General features: G+C 36.1%; 1 protein-coding gene across 1 annotated transcript in view; it reads left to right on the top strand.

Annotated features, from left to right (window-relative positions):
- LOC144442329 (lysosome-associated membrane glycoprotein 1-like) overlaps positions 1-19,956 on the top strand; it is a 31,050-nt gene that overhangs the window by 1,998 nt on the left and 9,096 nt on the right. Inside the window, exons 2-3 of the mRNA XM_078131640.1 lie at positions 18,087-18,196; positions 19,261-19,474. Coding sequence (XP_077987766.1) covers positions 18,087-18,196; positions 19,261-19,474 — 324 coding nt within the window. The remainder of the gene's footprint in view (positions 1-18,086; positions 18,197-19,260; positions 19,475-19,956) is intronic.

The raw sequence follows: 19,956 nt of genomic DNA, 5'->3' as shown, positions 1-19,956 counted from the left end.
AACTCGTATGTGGGTATGCCTTCTCTTAGCATTTACCACATAATACCATCCTACTCAAGGTAGAAACTGTGAGGTTGTGATGTGGGATGTCATGAATATGTGTAAATAGGGCTAGACACGCACACACACAGACAGACAGACAGACAGACAGACAGACAGACGTAATGTATGCCATATTCCTTTATATCTGATAATAGTCTTATGAATATCAGGATTTTTGTTACGGTTTGTAAGTTTAGATAAATAGTATTAAATTGCCTGACTTCCCCCTTGGTCTTCTGCAAAAGTCTCCACCAAAATTATAGTCCAAGGTAAGGAAATCTGTCTCTAGAATTTACCAGATTTTCACTTACGTAGGTTCCCAAATTTTTAGCAAGAACACTGCATGACGTTTAAGGTTCGGAAATGTGCAGAAAGACATTCTGTTCCTCAGCGATAAAACATTTCTGTATTCAGCTATTCAAGCACATAGTATTCACTCTTTTCTAAAACTTATTGTGTAACCCAGCGTAATCTTTACCTGTATATGGTCAGACAGACTATTAATTATATTGTTTGTCACTGTCTGTAAAATTAGGGTCAGCATGTGGCACTGCAGGAAACTAGTAAATCTTGTGGGTCATATAATATAAACCCAGATATTTTCACTACAATATTTTGCAATTTTTACAGTCTTCAGCGAGTTCTCAAAAGACCAAATTTCTCTAATTACCAGACTGGTACATAGTGTTCATGTGCAAGAAGGCATTTTAGTTTTTGCAATTTTTTGTTTTCCAGCAAAATTAGCGAAAATAAGCCTTCAGCAAAAATTTCCAGATTTACAGTATATAAATTGTATATTACCGTTTGAAGATTCTTGGAAGCCTGCTAGGTGGTGTAGGAAATCCAGTGACAGATGGCGTCTATATCTCAGATACGACGTGTCTTCTTTAGATTGGGTTTTCTGTAGTAAGGAAGTTATTTAGCATTTGTCTAAGAGAAAGGACATCTCATGCTTCCCTATCACTGTATCAGCCAGCACTTCAAGAAGTGAAAGCCAGGCTGATTAGACATGACACTAGCCTGGATCCATTCGAATGAGGGTTTTGAATTCATTATTTAATTCAAAATCCCCAATGCCCTGGATTCTAAGCTAACATGACACATTTGAAGGTCTAATCCGATGTTTGATGTAACATATAAGAATTCAGATCAAAGATTGATGAAAAATAATGGCACAAGTTTTATTTCAGAGAATTTAACAAAAAAAAGAAGTCTACATTTTATCAAATTCAATAACTCTTGTGTTTTTACTCATCAAATTTATTTCTGGGCTTAAATTTAACTTTTGTGCTAGTCAGATTTAGTCAAATAAAGTGTTGGAACTATAATGTTCTATTGATTTCCATTTGTTCTAACAAACTACCACCCTATAAATTTAGTAGTCTAGATACAATGTTTAGTAGTCTATGTGTCCTGGACTGCTGCTAATTTGGTAGTCTAGATACAATGTTTAGTAGTCTATGTGTCCTGGACTGCTGCTAATTTGGTAGTCTAGATACAATGTTTAGTAGTCTATGTGTCCTGGACTACTGCTAATTTGGTAGTCTAGATACAATGTTTAGTAGTCTATGTGTCCTGGACTACTGCTAATTTGGTAGTCTAGATACAATGTTTAGTAGTCTATGTGTCCTGGACTATTGCTAATTTGGTAGTCTAGATACAATGTTTAGTAGTCTATGTACCCTGGACTACTGCTAATTTGATAGTCTAGATACAATGTTTAGTAGTCTATGTGTCCTAGACTACTGCTAATTTGGTAGTCTAGATACAATGTTTAGTAGTCTGTGTCCTGGACTACTGCTAATTTGGTAGTGTAGGTACAATGTTTAGTAGTCTATGTGTCCTGGACTACTGCTAATTTGGTAGTGTAGATACAATGTTTAGTAGTCTATGTGTCCTGGACTATTGCTAATTTGGTAGTTTAGATACAATGTTTAGTAGTGTATGTGTCCTGGACCACTACTGATTTTAAGCCCTGTTAAATAACAATATATTTCAGTCAGATTTGATACCAGCAAAAGTAAAATTCCCAAGTGAAAAAAAGTGATTTTCAATCTGAATTTGTGTAGCCTTTACAAACAGTTTTTTTATTTCCGCCTATTTCCTGCTCCAGGTGTAGCTAGTATTGTGTGTCAGTCTGTTTAATATTTATGACTTGTGACCACAAAATCAGAAGTGTTTTGTTTACCCACTTGTAATAACTCACTTGGTGTGTGTAACTGGTGTTACTGTTATAGCCTTTATGCTTACGTCATCAAAGAGGGTGAATAACTCTTACAAGTTATATACACATCTGAAAGGAGAAGAGTAAGTTTTCTGTCCATTTTGGTGGCCATCATATGAAAATTAGACCCTGTATTAAACTTGCACCAAATTTGTGTGTGAGGAAAGAATGAAAGTTTATAGTTTAAACAAGGTAAAAAAAAATATGTCAGAAAGACAAGTGCATTTTGGTGGACCAAATACTTGTCAGCAAGCTGGGGACAAGTGCATTTTGGTTGGACCAAATATTTGTCAGCAAGCTGGGGAGTTACAAATGTATGAGTCTTGTGTATTGGGTCAATAGACCCTTTAACTTGATCCATATTTGTATCACCGATTCAAGTGTTCAAACTACTATGTGTTACTCTGTAATATTGTCACAGTTGGTAAAAAGAAACAAATCTATCATGCTCTCGATGTATTCAATATTTTTCACTGCAGTACTTCCTTGTTTCAGATATGGTTGTTTGCAGAGGAGAAGTATAGGTGTAACTCTCTTTTCAACAACGAGAGCATATCTTGATGGGGGAGGGGGGGGGGGGGGGGTTCTGTGCTCTATTTGGTTTGTGGTGTTTACACTCATCAGATGACTACGTACAACTCACTTCATTGAAATTCACAGTAATGACTATATTCAATGTGATAACATCAGTTCTAAATTCTACATCAAACATTTTAAATATTTTCTGTGTTAAACATCTGAAACTAAATTTGGGGTTGGAATTCAAATGTTTACTCATCCTCAGTAATAGGCGTTGGTAAATAGTTTCCAAAATTATTTGATAGCTGATAACACTGAAAATATCAACTCAAGTTTATTCTCTTGTGCCTAATTTGAAATCATTTGTGTAGAAATAAATAACCCCTGGCAGAAAGAGGATCCAGTCAAACTCTAATAGAAAACTGTTGAGGTGCAAATCTAGTCAGAAATTAAACCCCTTTTTGTAGTCCGTTACTGCTAAGGCGAAAAAAATTATTGTGTTTCCGATAACATGGCCTCAGAGCTAAGGTAGGGTAGGTTTTTATTTTATTTGATTTTTTTTTAATTGTTTTTATTTTTGAAAAATATTGCTTCAATCCAATACCAAACAAAATGTCCATCAGAATACCCCTTCTGTGATAGTTTGATGAAATATGTACAGACATCACTGGGCATTGAAAGAAAATGGACATGCATGAAGGTTAAGAAGACACAGAATTTCTTTTCTTTTTGTTTTAAATGTTTTAAAAAATATTTAGGGTTTAACAGCTTATACTAGGGTCAGTTGGGTTACCGGAATCACATAATTTCTATTTTGCCTAAACACAAAATACCAACTTTGATAGAAATTGCAAAGACAGTTTATGTACATTGTATTTCTTGTCTTAATAATTCATAATACTGATGTTTACGAATGTTTACGAACAGGAACTAGTAACTAGACAACCAGAAGGAGTGGTAGTATCTTGTACAGTTGTACGTGATTGTGGATTTGAAATCCGTGTTCGACTCTTTTCAGGATGTACATCTCACATATGTGGATTTTCAATATCAAGTTTTGGGTTTATAGGAAGTAAATTTCATGTGTGACAGTGAGGAATTGGTATTTGTTTTTAAGCTTTATCAGGATATGAATTATCTTAGTATGTTTGTTTTCAGGGGGTTGTATGTGTGGGATATAAGGCCAAAAAATTGTTTCTGGTCAGCGCGTGCATCACTTAAATACCCCCACGACGATCTTTTTTGTGTGTTTATCTTGCCCATGCAGTCTGCAGATCCTGCAAATATAACCCTCCCTCAATACTTCAGTGAAGACAACTGCAGAAGCCAGTCATGAACAAGCAAATGACATCTGCCCCACATACACACTTGCTCAAAAGTACTAAATAAAAAGAACAGTAACTATCAGAAATAGTAGATTTAGTGACACTGACAGGTTTGGTGAGAATTAAAGAAAAAAAAATTTGCATCATTGCACCACTGTAGACAAAATGTCCTGACCAGAAACAGTTCTCTTTTTTGGGGGGGGCCTTGGGAAGATAATTTTTATATTTTGAGACTCAGAGTGTGTATGTTTTTAGATTTTCAGGTTGTGAAATTCATGTATCAGGTTTTTTGAAGATTTGAAAATCATGTACAAGTTTTAAGGATTTTTACAGGATTTGGAGATCTTGTTCAAAAGGATAACTATAGTCCATGTTTGCAAATAAAATATCAAGGACAGTCTGTGTAAAAACTTGATTATTGCATAGAAATATGCTTTAATTCAGTCTGAGATATTTTGGCAATATGTTGAATTTTTTGAAAAATTCAATCAAATTAATAAGATCAAAGGGTTGTGAACTTATCTGAAAGGCATTTAGAAAATTGTGCTGGTAGTAGTAGTGGTAGGCCAGCAAAGTGAACATCTGGTCAGTGATGTTATGTATTTAAAACTGTACAAGTGAACTGTATGGTCAGGGCAGTGTACAACCAGTGCTTTTGCCAAGGGTGGTATTTTAGTAGGTAAAATCTAACTGCGTTTCGAAGTCATTTTACCAGGTTTACTTACCAGTGTTTTGTTATGGGTAATGAGTTGGTAAACTCTACCACTTCAGCAGGGCCAGAGTTCACATGGGGGGGGGGGGTCAGGACATTATTTCTGCAAGAAACAATGACTTGTTCATGCATCCATGGTAGTTTTCATAGCATGGGACCCTAGTAGAACATGTGTGAATTCAACCATGCTGCATAGCGCATTTGAATTTTCACCCATCATCACATTCATTACTGAGGATGTGTAACAAGGAAGTTTATGGGGTTAACATAGGATTTTGTTGTCACGGAGATGTAAAATGAGAAGTGTGTAAAATATTCACACAACATAAAAGTAGTCAACTGTGACCAACATTGTTATAAATGATATACTCAATGTAGGAACGCCTTAATATGTATAAATTTCAGTTGAATATTGTAATGATTATTGAAGCAGAATATCATATAAAACTTTCACTTGAAATTTACTTACAAGTGAGAATCATAAATTCATCATTTCTTTTGACTGGCTTTTATTTAGTTGAGATCAATGCTCCAGCCGGTAAGTATGGGCTATTGTTTGTATTTGGTTACTAAGCAACAAAAATCAATAGAAATATGAAATAATTTCACTAATTAAGAATAGAAATTGTTACCATTGCACAAATACTACATATGACTCTTAAAATATTAATAATAATTTATGAATAACGTATTATTCATATTATGAGTTTCAAAGAATATGCCTGCAGAATATTGATTGCTTTTAAAATAACCACCTGTGTGTTATTGAAATTTGAGTCTCGGGTTATTGAATTGTGTTGACATTTGTTTATGTTTTTAGACTATTTCTTTTGTGAATAAAATTCTACCAGCATAAACTTCTGTTATTTTGCACAAATAAAATGTATTGTGTAGCACAAATGTGCCCTCTAAAGATAGCCAAATTTTGTTGTTGTCAATCAAAATGAGAAAAACTGGTATTTCTTGTGAGTCACCATATAGTAAGAGATAGGGCCTGGGGAACACCAAATTTTGGTGTATTACTAGAAATTGTGTACGTCAGTGGTGCATCAAATTGGCTTAGAGAGGGCACACATGGTGCAGCTGTTTCTATGACAAGTGTATATACTTGAGAAAGAGAAATACTGTGCATGGTTTTCTGATAAGAGAAATTGTTATACATGTAATTGTGAATACCTGGAAAATCATTAAGATAAGCAACTACATGTATTTAGTATTAGATTTCTTGGTTGATATCATGACTTCCATTCCACACATTATTCTTACGTTAATACATTAAAAGTACTGGAACTTAGAAGAAGAATTCTGCCTTCTTGTTCTATTTTGACACTCTAGCATGAGGTAAAATGTATTTACAAATTCCATGAATTGAAACTGAAAGCAATAACGTTGAGCAAAGAGTACATGCTTACTATGTCAATTGAAAACTGAAGCTTACAATCTCAAAATTATTACTGTGTGAAAAAAAGCATGACATGGTATAATTACTAATTTATGTGACACATAAAAATAACATAACGTTATATGTCGAGCAAAGAATACGTAAACGGCTTTATTAAAATTTAAAACTGGTATGCTTATGAACTCAAAATTATTATTTCGGGAAAATAAGGATGGTTTTCTTGATAATTTATTTTACACCTGAAAATAATACCGTTTAAGTGTCTTGCTATCTCTACAATTATTACACTTGGGTGATTTTCATGTCAAAATATTCAATTTCTGCACTTTGTCATCGTCGGATATCGTGTGTACGAAAATAGCTTTATCTCACCGTATGCAGATTATGCATGCTGTAATGTAGTGATATCGCCATGGAAATGACACGTTAATGTCTATTGAATGGATAGTTAGCCCTGATGTCATGATTGTGTTATGCCTTTGAAAGAACTGAATTTGTGGACATTGACAGTGTCATTGTTTTGGACATTGTTATAACAACGACCCATTACAATGATGACGACCCATTACAAAGATGTTAAACTGTCTGAACCACAGTAACTACTAGAATGACACACTTTATACCTCACGCAAGTCAAGCTGTATGTGTTTGACAAAAAATAAGAGATTTACTCTGGCTGGTCGTTTTATGTCATAATAATAACGGGCGTCTAAATCATTGAATCCGTGGTATTCATGATATAACTTCTAGAATGACACACTTTATACCTCACGTAAGTCAAGCTGTACGTGTTTGACAAAAAATATGGGATTTACTCTCCCTGGTCGTTTTATGTCATAATAACGGGCGTCTACATTATTGGTTTCGTGGCATTCATGGTATAAATAAAAATATTCAAGTTGACGTCATTATCAAATTATGCTTGTGAAGATTTTATTCTCCATTATGTTTTTCAGTCATCCTGAATAACTCGTGATGTAAAGGTTTGACATTGTTCATCTTTAAACTCATAGTGACAAGGCCCCTTAGGTCACTCACATTTTCCTTTGCTGAACAAACAAAAATAGTGGCAAATAACGTATAATAATTCAGAATACACAAATTATAATGTTTGATTTAGAGTCGGTGACACCATAAACTCTTCAAAATCTGTTTTTGATCTTTCAGTTTCAGACCAAGCTGTGTCATGTGAAGTGCTCATGGTAATGCGTCATATTTCAATGAAAAGAATTTACACTATCTACTTTTGAATAGACACAATATGCAAATAATGCCATTGTTAGTAGTGGACAAGGCTTGGGCCGTATACACAGTTACCAAGAAAAATATCTTTTTTTCATTCAAATAATGCATGTCATCGGAAGCACATAATTTTGGTTTTGAAAGTGTTGCCATATTGCACACGAACTACAGTTCTACTATTGGAAAAAGAACAGTTTTCAGTAACGTCAGTAAATTACTACATGTAGATATCGTTATCAAAAATTCACAACATTATTTATGATTTATTTAATTTTGTGTGTTTTGCAACCTATCCTGTACGATGGGGCTCTCTTCTTTCCACTGTATTCTGCTATGTATTTTTTATTTGTCGATAAAGTCCATACAGGACACAATTATCAACAAACAAACAAACAATCTTGCCATCAGTGTACTTGTGCAATATTTGTTACAGTAGAAATAATGGTACAATAACAATACACTTTATAACTTGTATTTATTGAAATTTTCATTTTGCTGTATTACATACAAGTGATGAGACCGCCCACTGTAGAAGATTTACCTTTAATAAAGCACTTAAGCAGACAATTTTAAGACCATTGGCAAACATTTAAAGTAAATGAGTACAAAATACACAATGAATTTTTATGGACTCCCTAGGTTCCTAGTAACAAATGAACATTTCTACTCTCAAAGTCAAACAAAATTTTGATTTGCTTCCAAAAAAATGGTTTGACTCTCTGAGTTGAAATTTTCATTTGATTATAAAAAAAGTTTTAATGTAGATATGAAAATCTTTAATTTTTGCTGCTACTTTGTACAAGAATACCAATTTTCATTTAAAATCAAGAGATAGAAATCAGGTGTCCACGGTACAAATTTTTGAATTAGAGGTGACATAATATCAATATCATTAATCCATTTTAGAAAATCAAATATGGCTGACATTTACTTGTTATTACTCATAATGACAAATAAAAGATTGTTGAGTTCCTTAAAAACAAGACAATGAAGCATCAAATTTCTTGTGTTATTGTGAAAAGAACCAGAAACAAGCTCTCAGTGGCAAAGTTTGGAGAGAAGTTTGAATTACAGGGAATTGGTCACCGAGACATATTTCTACGTAAAGAGTCTTGGCTTGCATTCATTGATGTATAGATTTGTGGTTGATGTTATTTTTAGTATTTTTACCCTCTGAGAATATACAGACAGACAAGTCGTTGACTGGATACAAATTACAAACATAGTGGTACTGTGTCATTTTTTTTTAGCATCCGTGGAGTTTTATAATAAAATACACTCATGTAATGCAGTCAAGTAATTAGTATGCAGAAGTGGAATTCCAACCACATGCACAGCTTGGCATGTCAACTTAGTTAGAGAAATACTTGGGTCCAAAAGCCTGTGACCGTCACACATGTATTTACCTAGCTTAGTGTCTTTCACTTTTGAATGATCCTGATAGACTAGTCGAGTCAGAAGGTGGTTAGATCTAGTTCCTGACGACCATGTACCGATTTTACACTACATTATCTTCACACATTACTTTGTGATGTGTGAATATAACGTGTAAAATCGGAACATGATCATCAGGAACTAGACTAGGTGATGGCCAGCCGACAGTACATTAGGATTACTCGGCTAATATCTGCCTGATTTTTTTTTTAAATATTCACTCTAGTTGTTTTCCAATGTTGATTTTTTTGTATAGTTTAGCAATATCATAGCTGTTGCCGAGGTTAGGGAACTTGAGTAACAAACGATGATGTTGGTGATAGTTGTGGTGATGGGAGGGGAGACCAGGTAAAATATGCGTACAGGGTTTTGCATACATAATTTTGTTTCGGGACCTCGGTGAAGTACTGGTGAACCCAGGTATAAATTTATGAGTTATACCACCACCCTTAGCAAAACCACTGTGTTGCCATAGAGTACACGTGTATACATATGCCTTAGGCTATTACACTATGAACTTTGAGTGAGTTTCAGTCTACAGTTGAAGGGAGAGTTTTGGTCTGTGGCCAGACACAGAAGAGCCGCAAAATGATGTCGGTTATGGTAGAAATAAATGAATGTGTGTTCATAGACCTGACTTCTGTCATATATATCAACAGTTACTGACATATTCTAACAAGGTGTTACAGTGGGCCCTCGCTAACTCGCGCCTCGGTAAGTCGCGGATTCGGCTAAGTCGCGGGTGTCACCTTGGATCCCATTTTTTCTTTAGTTTTCCTATTGTTTTCGGAACTCCTCTTTGTGTATTTTTTTAAACAAATGGCACGCCTGCCAATTTCAAACTCGTTGGTGTTTCGATGAAGAGGTGTCGCGGTTCGACTTTGATGTTAGCAATCGCCTTCTATTTATTCGGACTGCCTCACATTCACAAGTTCCTTATGCACTTCTCGGCTAGTCAACAAGCACGTCGACCATTTTCGTCTGGCTGGTGAACGGTGCATTGATCGTGTTAGAATCGAGTCGCAGGATACGTCAGTCGAATTCGAACATTGTCCAAAAAAAAAAAATTAAAAACTAAAGATTGTCTCGCATTAATATATCGTTTGATTTGATTGATTGATTTAGAAGTCACCTAAAAACGTTTTGTTTCTTCAAAATTTTGAGGAAAACGTCATTTATATAACGAAATTTCGGTCTACGAATAACTGAATACGTTCATCACTTGCGTCTCTATGTTTACATATCTACCGACATCATGCATCACGCCACGTGTTGCCGAACCTTGCGATTTCTCAACTCAACCCCATCATTTAGGAATGTTACTGTACTGAGAAACATAAAAAATTAGTTGTTGTTTTAGAATATATAAAACAAATCCCGTTATTCGATGATATAAAAGTCAAAACTGCACTTCCGCAACCCGGAAATTCAACAGCATTTCTTGGCCCTACCATGGCCGCCAGGCGTGAGCTTGTAAGTTGTACTGTTAGTTTGTCGACCGTGCAAAAAACAAAAAAGAAAGTCTAGCCGCGATTGATGCTTTGAGAGTCACACAATTGTACGATAATCTTCCTCGAAGATTTAGTTAACCCGGGACTGTTACAATATTACGTCCATGCGTCCATCACAATAAATTTCGAATACATACCGTCATGTTCGTGAACTGAAAAGATTTACCCTGGATTTACTGAATATTGAAACTTTCATTTCGTGCGTATCTTATTGTTTTTTTTTATGAATATCGCCCATGAACTTGCACTCATAAAAACATGTACAGTACTAGTTTCATCTGCACATTACTGAAGAATGAAGAAAAGTTGACGTGTGACGTGTGTTAATGTGTGGTTATGAATATATAATGAGCACCTCGCTAAGTCGCGGCCCTCGATAAGTCGCGGGTTTCTTGATGGACCCGGACACCCGCGAGTTAGCGAGGGTCTACTGTATATTGTTTTAGCTAAGGAGTTATTGAAGTAGATGAATTCTACCGGCGTTTACCAGTCTTGTAACTGAGCTTACCAAATAAAATTATGGTAGATTCTATGCAAAACTGCACACATGTCACGTCTACCTGTGTCCCCTTATCTGTTAGTGTTACCATGGATACCCAGCCTTGGCAAAAGTATGATATGTCAAACATTGTCTGAACAACATCATGCGTAACTATAATTGACGTCTGTCGTTCAGCCCTGTGAGACTTTTAAACTGAATGATATAATCGTAGACATCAGACTGTGGGCGAATGGAACTTGTTACAAACAGGGAAAATAAAGAACTGAATTGGATTAATAACACTTGGCACAGCATGCTGGAAGTACAGAGACAAGTATTACATCCCATCGTTTGATAAGGACAGCTGTATGGCCTCTTTCTGGAATAGCTCACATTCACAAACAAATTTGAAGTTCTCCTGGCAATTCATGTACATGTGAAGAGGCCACAAAACTGTTCTTATCAAACCATGAAATTTTAAATTTAGATTTTTACAAGTCTCTGCTGTTCCACCATACTGTGCCAAGTGCTATGAATCCAATTCATTTGTTTACTTTCTCTGTTCGTCACAGGTTCCATTTATCCATGGTCTGATGTCTGCAATTGTAGTTGATAGAGTGGCAAGAATGTCATATCTTGTGAACTACATCATGCATATATGTTCAGACGAACAATCATTACAATATCTACCAATTTCATGTCCCCGACACTCATGCTGGGTGTGTGAATTTATCATTTAAAGTTGTTACTTTGTCCATTACGATATACTCGCCAAATAATGTTTAGGTCGTCAACTTTGTTCGACACATAGTAATAATATACATTTGTATAACAAGAAAATACTTAAATGGTTAAGTTTTTGATGAAATAGGTCTAGAATTAGTGAGAGAAGGGGTTAAGAATAAATTCAACCTAGGCTGATTTATTGCAAAAAAAGGTTCATTTAGTCGTAAATTGTCTGGGATATTGAAGTCTGAAGTTATGGTTCATTTGATGAGAACAAACACAGTAAGGGATGAATGCACAATATCGTATAAGGTCGAAGTTTGTTTAGGAGGGAAGGGATCTAGCATAAGTCCGATTGCGGAACTTGATTTTCTCACTTCTCAACAAATTTCAAAATCTTCGATGCCTCCAATGATAACAGGTTCTGTATTTACTACTGAAATGTTGATAAGTTGATTACAAATTAAGTTGACTTCTAATGTGACATATACAGTGCTGCGTCATGCTTTTACATTGCATCAATCATAATGGTGTGACCGTTACAATTTTCATCATGGTTTACATCATAATAAATGTATCGATGTCGCACTTGTGAAGGTTTGTTTACGGGGAGGGGGAGGGGGGGGGGGATTCATTCCAAACTAGCAAACTTCGCTTAATGAGCTTGTGTGACATTATGCGATCATCCCTGACAATGCAATCAATTGCCTTTAGTGCAGGTACAGACATGATATGTGGGTTGATTTTGCACTGTATGGTCTTCTGTCCATATTTTGTCATTGGTATTTTTTTGCTGGACACTCTAGTCTCGTTCCAGTCTAGATCCTTCGCACACAGGTGGATTTTAACTCACATTTCTTCCACAGACGTTCAGAATTAAGCTGAGAATTTTGGAATCAAACCTAAACTTTTGATTATGATTTCACATAGTGATGGACCTGAATATTACAGATAATTTGAAGTCTGTCATTTAATCTAGTCCTATGTGATGTTGTCTCCCAATGCAGATTACGTGATGTTCACAAGAAATTTTAGTACAGTCATTACAACATACGGGTAGGCGGTGTCTTGATTTTACAACAGAGGGAGAACAGATTCTTTAATTCTTACTTCAAATTTTGTTATTTGGTCTTTACAAAAGATGAAAATTACAAAGTAATTTATTTTCGACTGAAAAACACACAAACTAAATCGCTGTGTTTGAATTTGAACTAAAATGGTATGTATATTCATATCGCAACAATTTATGTCTCTGTTATCACCTTTGCCGTCGAGATTACACAACAAAAGTGCTCAAATCTTAGAATATTTTTTCACAATTTTCATTTTGAAAAACTTAAAAAATATGGCAATTTCAAGGTTCCTTACAAAAGCTAGTGAAACACAAGTTAGCATGGCCACCAACTCTCCTTTCTTCCAACTGACATCCCATAATATTCAGAAGTCGGGCAATCACATGACAGACATGTGACTACCACACGACAGACACACGTCAATGCAAACAATGCCTAAACTGTTGTGAAACAGGTGGGATGATTCTCAGGCAGTGGTGATTGTGATGTAACAAATCTTAAAGATTGTCCAGTCACTGAAAGATAGGTAGATTGAAAGATCCCCTGCTAATGTGGCATTTGTGTTTACATTTATAAACACACAAGTGAAAAGAACAACATGTTCTTTCAATTTTAAAAGATGGAAAGATAATAACCGTTCCCCCCAAACAGAAAATAAAATAGCTTGGGTCTGTGAGATGTATACTACACTAGTTGACAAAATGAAGATAAGATAAGATAACTTTATTGCAACTGTATAGAAAACTGACAATTCTATTTGGGTACATAAGGGCAATAAAGATATTAAAGAACACTACAATATGAAATAGGCTAATGTTATAAGTATATAAGTAAAACTATTTTCTTGATTGAACTTTTTTATGAGTTTAAATGTATATTTGTTGGTGAACCAGGGAGTTGATAGTCTAGGTCCGGACTGGTTGTAATTACGTACTCAATGTACTCCATTACTATCTCCAATCTAGCTCAGTTCCCAATGAAAGGTGTCAAGTGTGTTTGAATCCCGATGGTTAGTTCTTCACGAAAGGCACATGTCAAGTAATCCATCACAAATTGACAGGTTGTCGTCACCAACGTCTTTGACTTTTCTCATATTTGTAGAATGGACTAGGGAATAGGGGAAGTATGCATACATGTGAGGGGCCTTTGTGCCAATATAGATCTAAGCCAGGGGTAATAATTGCAAAGCGCAATGACTCAAACACAGAGTGGGAAAGCGCTATATAAAAAGTAACATTATTATTATTATTAAACAAGTGAAGCAAATTTAGCATACTAGTTGTTGTGTATATTTATGACAGGACTCAAAGTTACACTGGCCCAAGGTCAGTAAACATTGGTCTAGGCTGAAAATTATTAAAAAGACCTGCCCAACTGGTCTTGTAGATTTTGCTGTAATTTTAGCTCAGAACATTTGTATCATTTTAAATTTTTTACTTACAATTGGCAGGTGATTGAAAACATAAATTTTGAAGCCTGTGATTGTCAAACAGAGTTTGGGTTCACTGATTGGATGAACAACTTTTTGTGCTGATTGAGGGACTTTGACCAGACGTTGGTTTAGTTAGAGACTACGTTGGCATCCAGAGTATAAAAACGATGAACATTTACAACAGGTTGTAACCTTGAAAAAAGTTGAACTGTATCAACATTTCGGTCTAGGAAATCTTAATCTGATTATGAAATAATTATTAACTTTGTAATGAAAAATGCAAATCTAACATCCCAAAAACTTGCCATGTGTTGTTTGCGTATTGTAGATATGTATAGATATACCGTGTATTTTGAGTCAGATTGTGTCCGTGAGATTGTGAAACCTGTGACGTAGGTATAGACGTATGAATGTTATCAAACTTTGATCACTGACATTCTTGTGTAAGTCACATTGTTTACCTTTTGTGTCATGCTGTTTGCTTTGATAGATCTTATATGTAGTTGTTTCATTGACAAATCAATACTTTTCAACTTAATTGTAATTATCTTGCATCATTAGTCATACATATTTACCGGCGAACTATAAAAAAAATGGTGGTGTGAAATTTTAGATGAAAATTGACTGAAGGAAAGATTTGAACCCTGCACATTACTGTAACAAACTCATCATGTGATAGATACTTGTGGTAATATCTTTGTTAAAATTGAAAATGTTTCACACAAGTTGATGAACAATGACTGATGCAATTGAAAGGTAAATGCATATACTTGAATAATATAGTATAAAGCATTGAGAGGTTGTGTTATACTCAGAATATTTGACAGAACACTCACTTTCACTTTCATGCCATATTTGCTCTACAAGGAACGTGTCAAGCTTTTTAAAACCAAGTTAGGGGTACCTGAGTACCAATACCAGGTCACCTTTCTTTACAATAAATTCTGGCCATTCTAGGTTTCTAGCAGCAGAAACATTAAAAACAGGAAGTCATGGAAAATTAACACCAAATGCAAGTAAATATGTACCAGAAACTTGTGCTATAAAATTGTTTGTGCTTTCAGTTTATGTTTTACAGCTTACAGGCTAGGCTATGTGCTAACAAAGACAATTATAAAATGTAAGCCATGTACAAAAGATAGAAAATTACCTGTCTGTACATGCAGTTTGGTGAGATCTCAGGTATTCAATGAAAATTGAAACAATTGAATTCAATTCAATTGAAACAATTCTGACAGAACAAAAAAATCATAAAAATTATTGAAAAGTAAGTGCATCTACTTGTGTACTTGAATAATATTATGTTATTAAATTATGTAAAATAGCACAACATATCTAAGAGTAACGAATATTTACTATTTCTTATCAACTCACGAAAGACGACTGTTTGGAGCACAACTGAATGCAATAAAGGAATTCAGTAGGGCTATAGCCAGTACAAAATGAATGTGTGTGTGTGTGTGTGTGTGTGTGTGTGTGTGTGTGTGTGTGTGTGTGTGTGTGTGTGTGCGCGTGCGTGCGTGCATGTGCGTGTGTGTGCGTGCGCGCATGTGTGCGTGCGTGCGTGTGTGTGTGTGTGTGCATGTGTGTGTGTGTGTGACAGTGTGTGTGTGTGTGTGTGTGTGTGTGTGTGTGTGTGTGTGTGTGAGTAAACAAGTTAAAGTCAAACACCTGCATTGTTCAGTAGGATGAAAGTGAGCAGCACCTTTCTTAACATGCAGAACTGGGAAATTATTATATTAATCAAATTTACTTGGCCAACTCTTGGAAGGTTCAAACCCAGACTGCAGTGGTAAGAGGCACCACTCAGTCACCAACAACCAGCAGCACATGTAAACTCTCCATGCTTTGTACTAAATTATTCATCACATATATCAATATGAATATGATAGGAGGTTAGTTTTATGGAAGTATTTAACATTTGTGCAGATAAAAAATTCCCTTTTCTTGGCAGTATTGATAGAATTTTAAAATGAGAATTAGCTATTTATATAATCTAGAAATGTATAGATTATAAGCTGTATGTAGAGACAGATGTTGCTATATGAATCATCACATAGCCAAAAGGTAGGGTGGGTCAGTAAGTTCTGTTACTGGAAGGGTAAAGTAACATTTACTACAGTCACAAAATGCGAACTCAGCTGATAGATGCTGCTTGGGGACAGTGTTGATGCAGTGTTTGTGTATCAGCTTTTCTATGTCTGTGGATTGGTCAATGTTTGCTCCAGTGTTTTTCTATCTTCCTCTGTCTGTCTGTCTGTCTGTCTGTCTGTCTATGCCTATGTCTCCCTACCTTGCAGTCCGTTTGTGTGTGTGTATGTCTGTGTGTGTGTTTTGTCTTCCTTGTTCTTCTTGCCAAATTGTCAATATTCTGCCTGTCCTACTTCAATGTGTGTGTGTGTCTGTCTGACTGACTGTGTCTGTCTGTTTGTTTGTCTCTCTCTCTGTCTGTCTGTCTGTCTGTCTGTCTGTCTGTCTGTCTGACTTTCCTCATCAGCTTAATATACTACCAGGTAGTATGTATGCCAACCTCCCTGCCTGTGTCTTGTTTGCCTGTGTTGCTGTCAGTGTGTCTGTTTAGTCTAGATGCTATCTGTGGGTCCAAGTGACAACTCTAGAGGATATGGCTGGTTTGTTTAGCCTTCTTGTCCAAACAACAACTCCAGAAGGCGTCATTTATTTGTTTAAATAGCCCTGTTGTCCAACCTACAACTCCGTTGGGTGTCATTGGTTCGTTTAAATAGCCCTCGTGTCCAACCGACAGCTCCATGGGGTGTCATTGGTTCATTTAAATAGCCCTCTTGTCCAACTGACAGCTCTGTGGGGTGTCATTGGTTCGTTTAAATAGCCCTCTTGTCCAACCGACAGCTCCATGGGGTGTCATCGGTTCATTAAATAGCCCTCTTGTCCAACCGACAGCTCTGTGGGGTGTCATTGGTTCATTTAATTAGCCCTCTTGTCCAACCGACAGCTCTGTGGGGTGTCATTGGTTCGTTAAAATAGCCCTCTTGTCCAACCGACAGCTCCATGGGGTGTCACTGGTTCATTTAAATAGCCCTCTTGTCCAACAGACAGCTCTGTGGGGTGTCTTTGGTTCATTTAAATAGCCCTCTTGTCCAACCGACAGCTCCATGGGTTGTCATTGGTTCATTTAAATAGCCCTCTTGTCCAACTGACAGCTCTGTGGGGTGTCACTGGTTCATTTAAATAGCCCTCTTGTCCAACCGACAGCTCCATGGGGTGTCATTGTTTCATTTAAATAGCCCTCTTGTCCAACAGACAGCTCCATGGAGTGTCATTGGTTCATTTAAATAGCCCTCTTGTCCAACAGACAGCTCTGTGGGGTGTCATTGGTTCGTTTAAATAGCCCGCGTGTCCAACCGACAGCTCCATGGGATGTCATTGGTTCATTTAAATAGCCCTCTTGTCCAACCGACAGCTCCATGGGGTGTCACTGGTTCATTTAAATAGCCCTATTGTCCAACTGACAGCTCCATGGGATGTCACTGGTTCATTTAAATAGCCCTCTTGGCCAACCGACAGCTCCATGGGGTGTCATTGGTTCGTTTTAATAGCTCCATTTCCAACCGACAACTCCAGAGGGTGTTGCTGGTACATTTAGTGCCATCCAACCTACAACACAAGCAGGTGTCCTGGTTCATTAGTCTGCATCGCCAACCGACAACTCCAGACAGAGGGTCCCGTAGATTTGTCTTCTTCACCAACTGACAACTCCAGAGAGTCCCGGAGATTCGCCCAACCCTCTATTTAGCCATTCTTATCATTACCAACATGGAAACGTGTACTTTTTTATGTTCATTTCTTCGCAACCTGACATTTATAATCAAATATTTGAGACTCTCGTTCAAGAAAATACTGTTTGTTTTTTATACGATTTTTACACTGATTTAAGTAATTAATGGCACATGTGTAATTATCCAAATCTCTGTATTTTTACTCTAGTATGTACTGCAGTGCGCTTTGAAGTCAAGAATACAGATAATGCAACATGTCTTATGGCAGATTTGGGAGTTAACTTCACGCTTAACTATGAAGGCACAGACAATACCACGGTAAGACTTTCTAGATTTATCAGTGATTTTGTTACAAGTTGTTAATTGACTTAGATTGTCAAAACTAAACTAAAATGACGAATGTGGTACCAAGAGTTTAGTTTTATCAGATTTCTATTAATTATAAGATTTCTGAAATATTGGAGATTTAGTTGGGTTGGCCATATATTTTTACTAAAATGAATATGATACTAGGAGTGGAATATAAAGTTTTACCGGATTTCAATCAACTTAGATTTCTGAAATATTTCGATAGTTTAGCATTTAAAAAAGGGGAATGCCACTCTAGGGGATAAAGGTATTTTCATAAACTTTGGGTTCTGGAGAGTCTGTGTACCCTCTAAGCCGAATTGATGCACACAGTTTCTAGTGACGCTCCAAAATTTGGTGTTCCCCTATCTCTTACTATGTGGTGACTCACAAGAAATGACAGTTTTTTCATACTGACCCACAACAACAAAATTTAGCTATCATTAGAGGGCACACTGTGGAGAGTCATTTCATGATTTCACATCACATGAATTTTGCTCAGTTGCCAAGCAACTGCAAATTGGAATTCTCTTCTCTTTTTTTTTTACCTCTGTTGTTCTTTTAGCAGCGTGAGTCTTAGCAGACATGGATGTTTATTAGATGAACAATGCATATTCATGACCTGTTTATCTGATGGAAATACGCACATAGGAATATTTATTTTTCGTCTAATAAATATTCGTGTTGGTCAAGACCCATGAGGCAACTGTAACGTACTCAATGAACAACAGGTGCAAAAGTTCAGTATGCTGTTTCTTTGCAACTGAGTGAAACTGTAGAGAGATAATATCGACACCGAAATTCTTGCGTCCTCTAGGACGAAGATGTGATTTTTTTTAAAGGTCACAAGTCCGTAATTATAACGAAATTGTTGCGTCATGTAAAACCTCGTATGTGGTATGAAATCATGAAATGACTCTCCAGAACCCAAAGTCTATGAAAAGGCTTTTATTTTCTGGAATAACTCTCCCCTTTTAAGTTAAATGCATTAGTGTTAGAAGGTTTATAACTCTTCATATATATTTTTATTCCAGAAATCTGAAGTGATAAAGCTCCCATCAAATGCTGCAGTTGATACGGAGAAGAGTTCGTGTAGCGATGACGATTCTAAATTAGTGGTTAATTTAAATGATCCTAACTATAATCTCACCATGGAGTTTAAAAAGATTGAGGGTTCATCTGCTACCACTGAAGTCACATTTGAATATGTCCTTGACGAGGCACATTTTCCAGATGCAAGTACACCAGGTATGTATGTTAATTTTGTTGTCTAATATAACAATGATAAAAATAACAATAGTAATATGTTATTGTTTGTCTTGTCTACTGTCACTGATGGGGAAGGATTGGTTCAGATTGAACTATGCAAAGCCACACAGATTTAACTTGTCAGCCATCTTTATTGACTTCCTACTCCCAGCATGCAATGCATCCAATACTCATGCATATTCATACATTGATGACTCATATACTTCTTAGTACATGACATCGTTTAAAGATCATTACACAATGAATGTCAGCACATCATAAAATCACAACAGTTTGGTTAAAAACAACAAATGAAACAATACAGGACATGTTTGAACCTCGTAAAAATTGAGACCCAACCAATTCAACATTAACATTGACGAAATATAAACTAATTAACATTTTAAGATTTGTCTTGAATAATTAACATTTCTTTATCAACTGGAGATCTGGTGGAAGATGATTCCACAGTTTTGGGTGCA

Source organism: Glandiceps talaboti, chromosome 11 (assembly GCF_964340395.1).
Source record: "Glandiceps talaboti chromosome 11, keGlaTala1.1, whole genome shotgun sequence".
Classification (NCBI taxonomy): Eukaryota; Metazoa; Hemichordata; class Enteropneusta; family Spengelidae; genus Glandiceps; species Glandiceps talaboti.
This window is presented reverse-complemented; position numbering and strand designations above follow the sequence as displayed.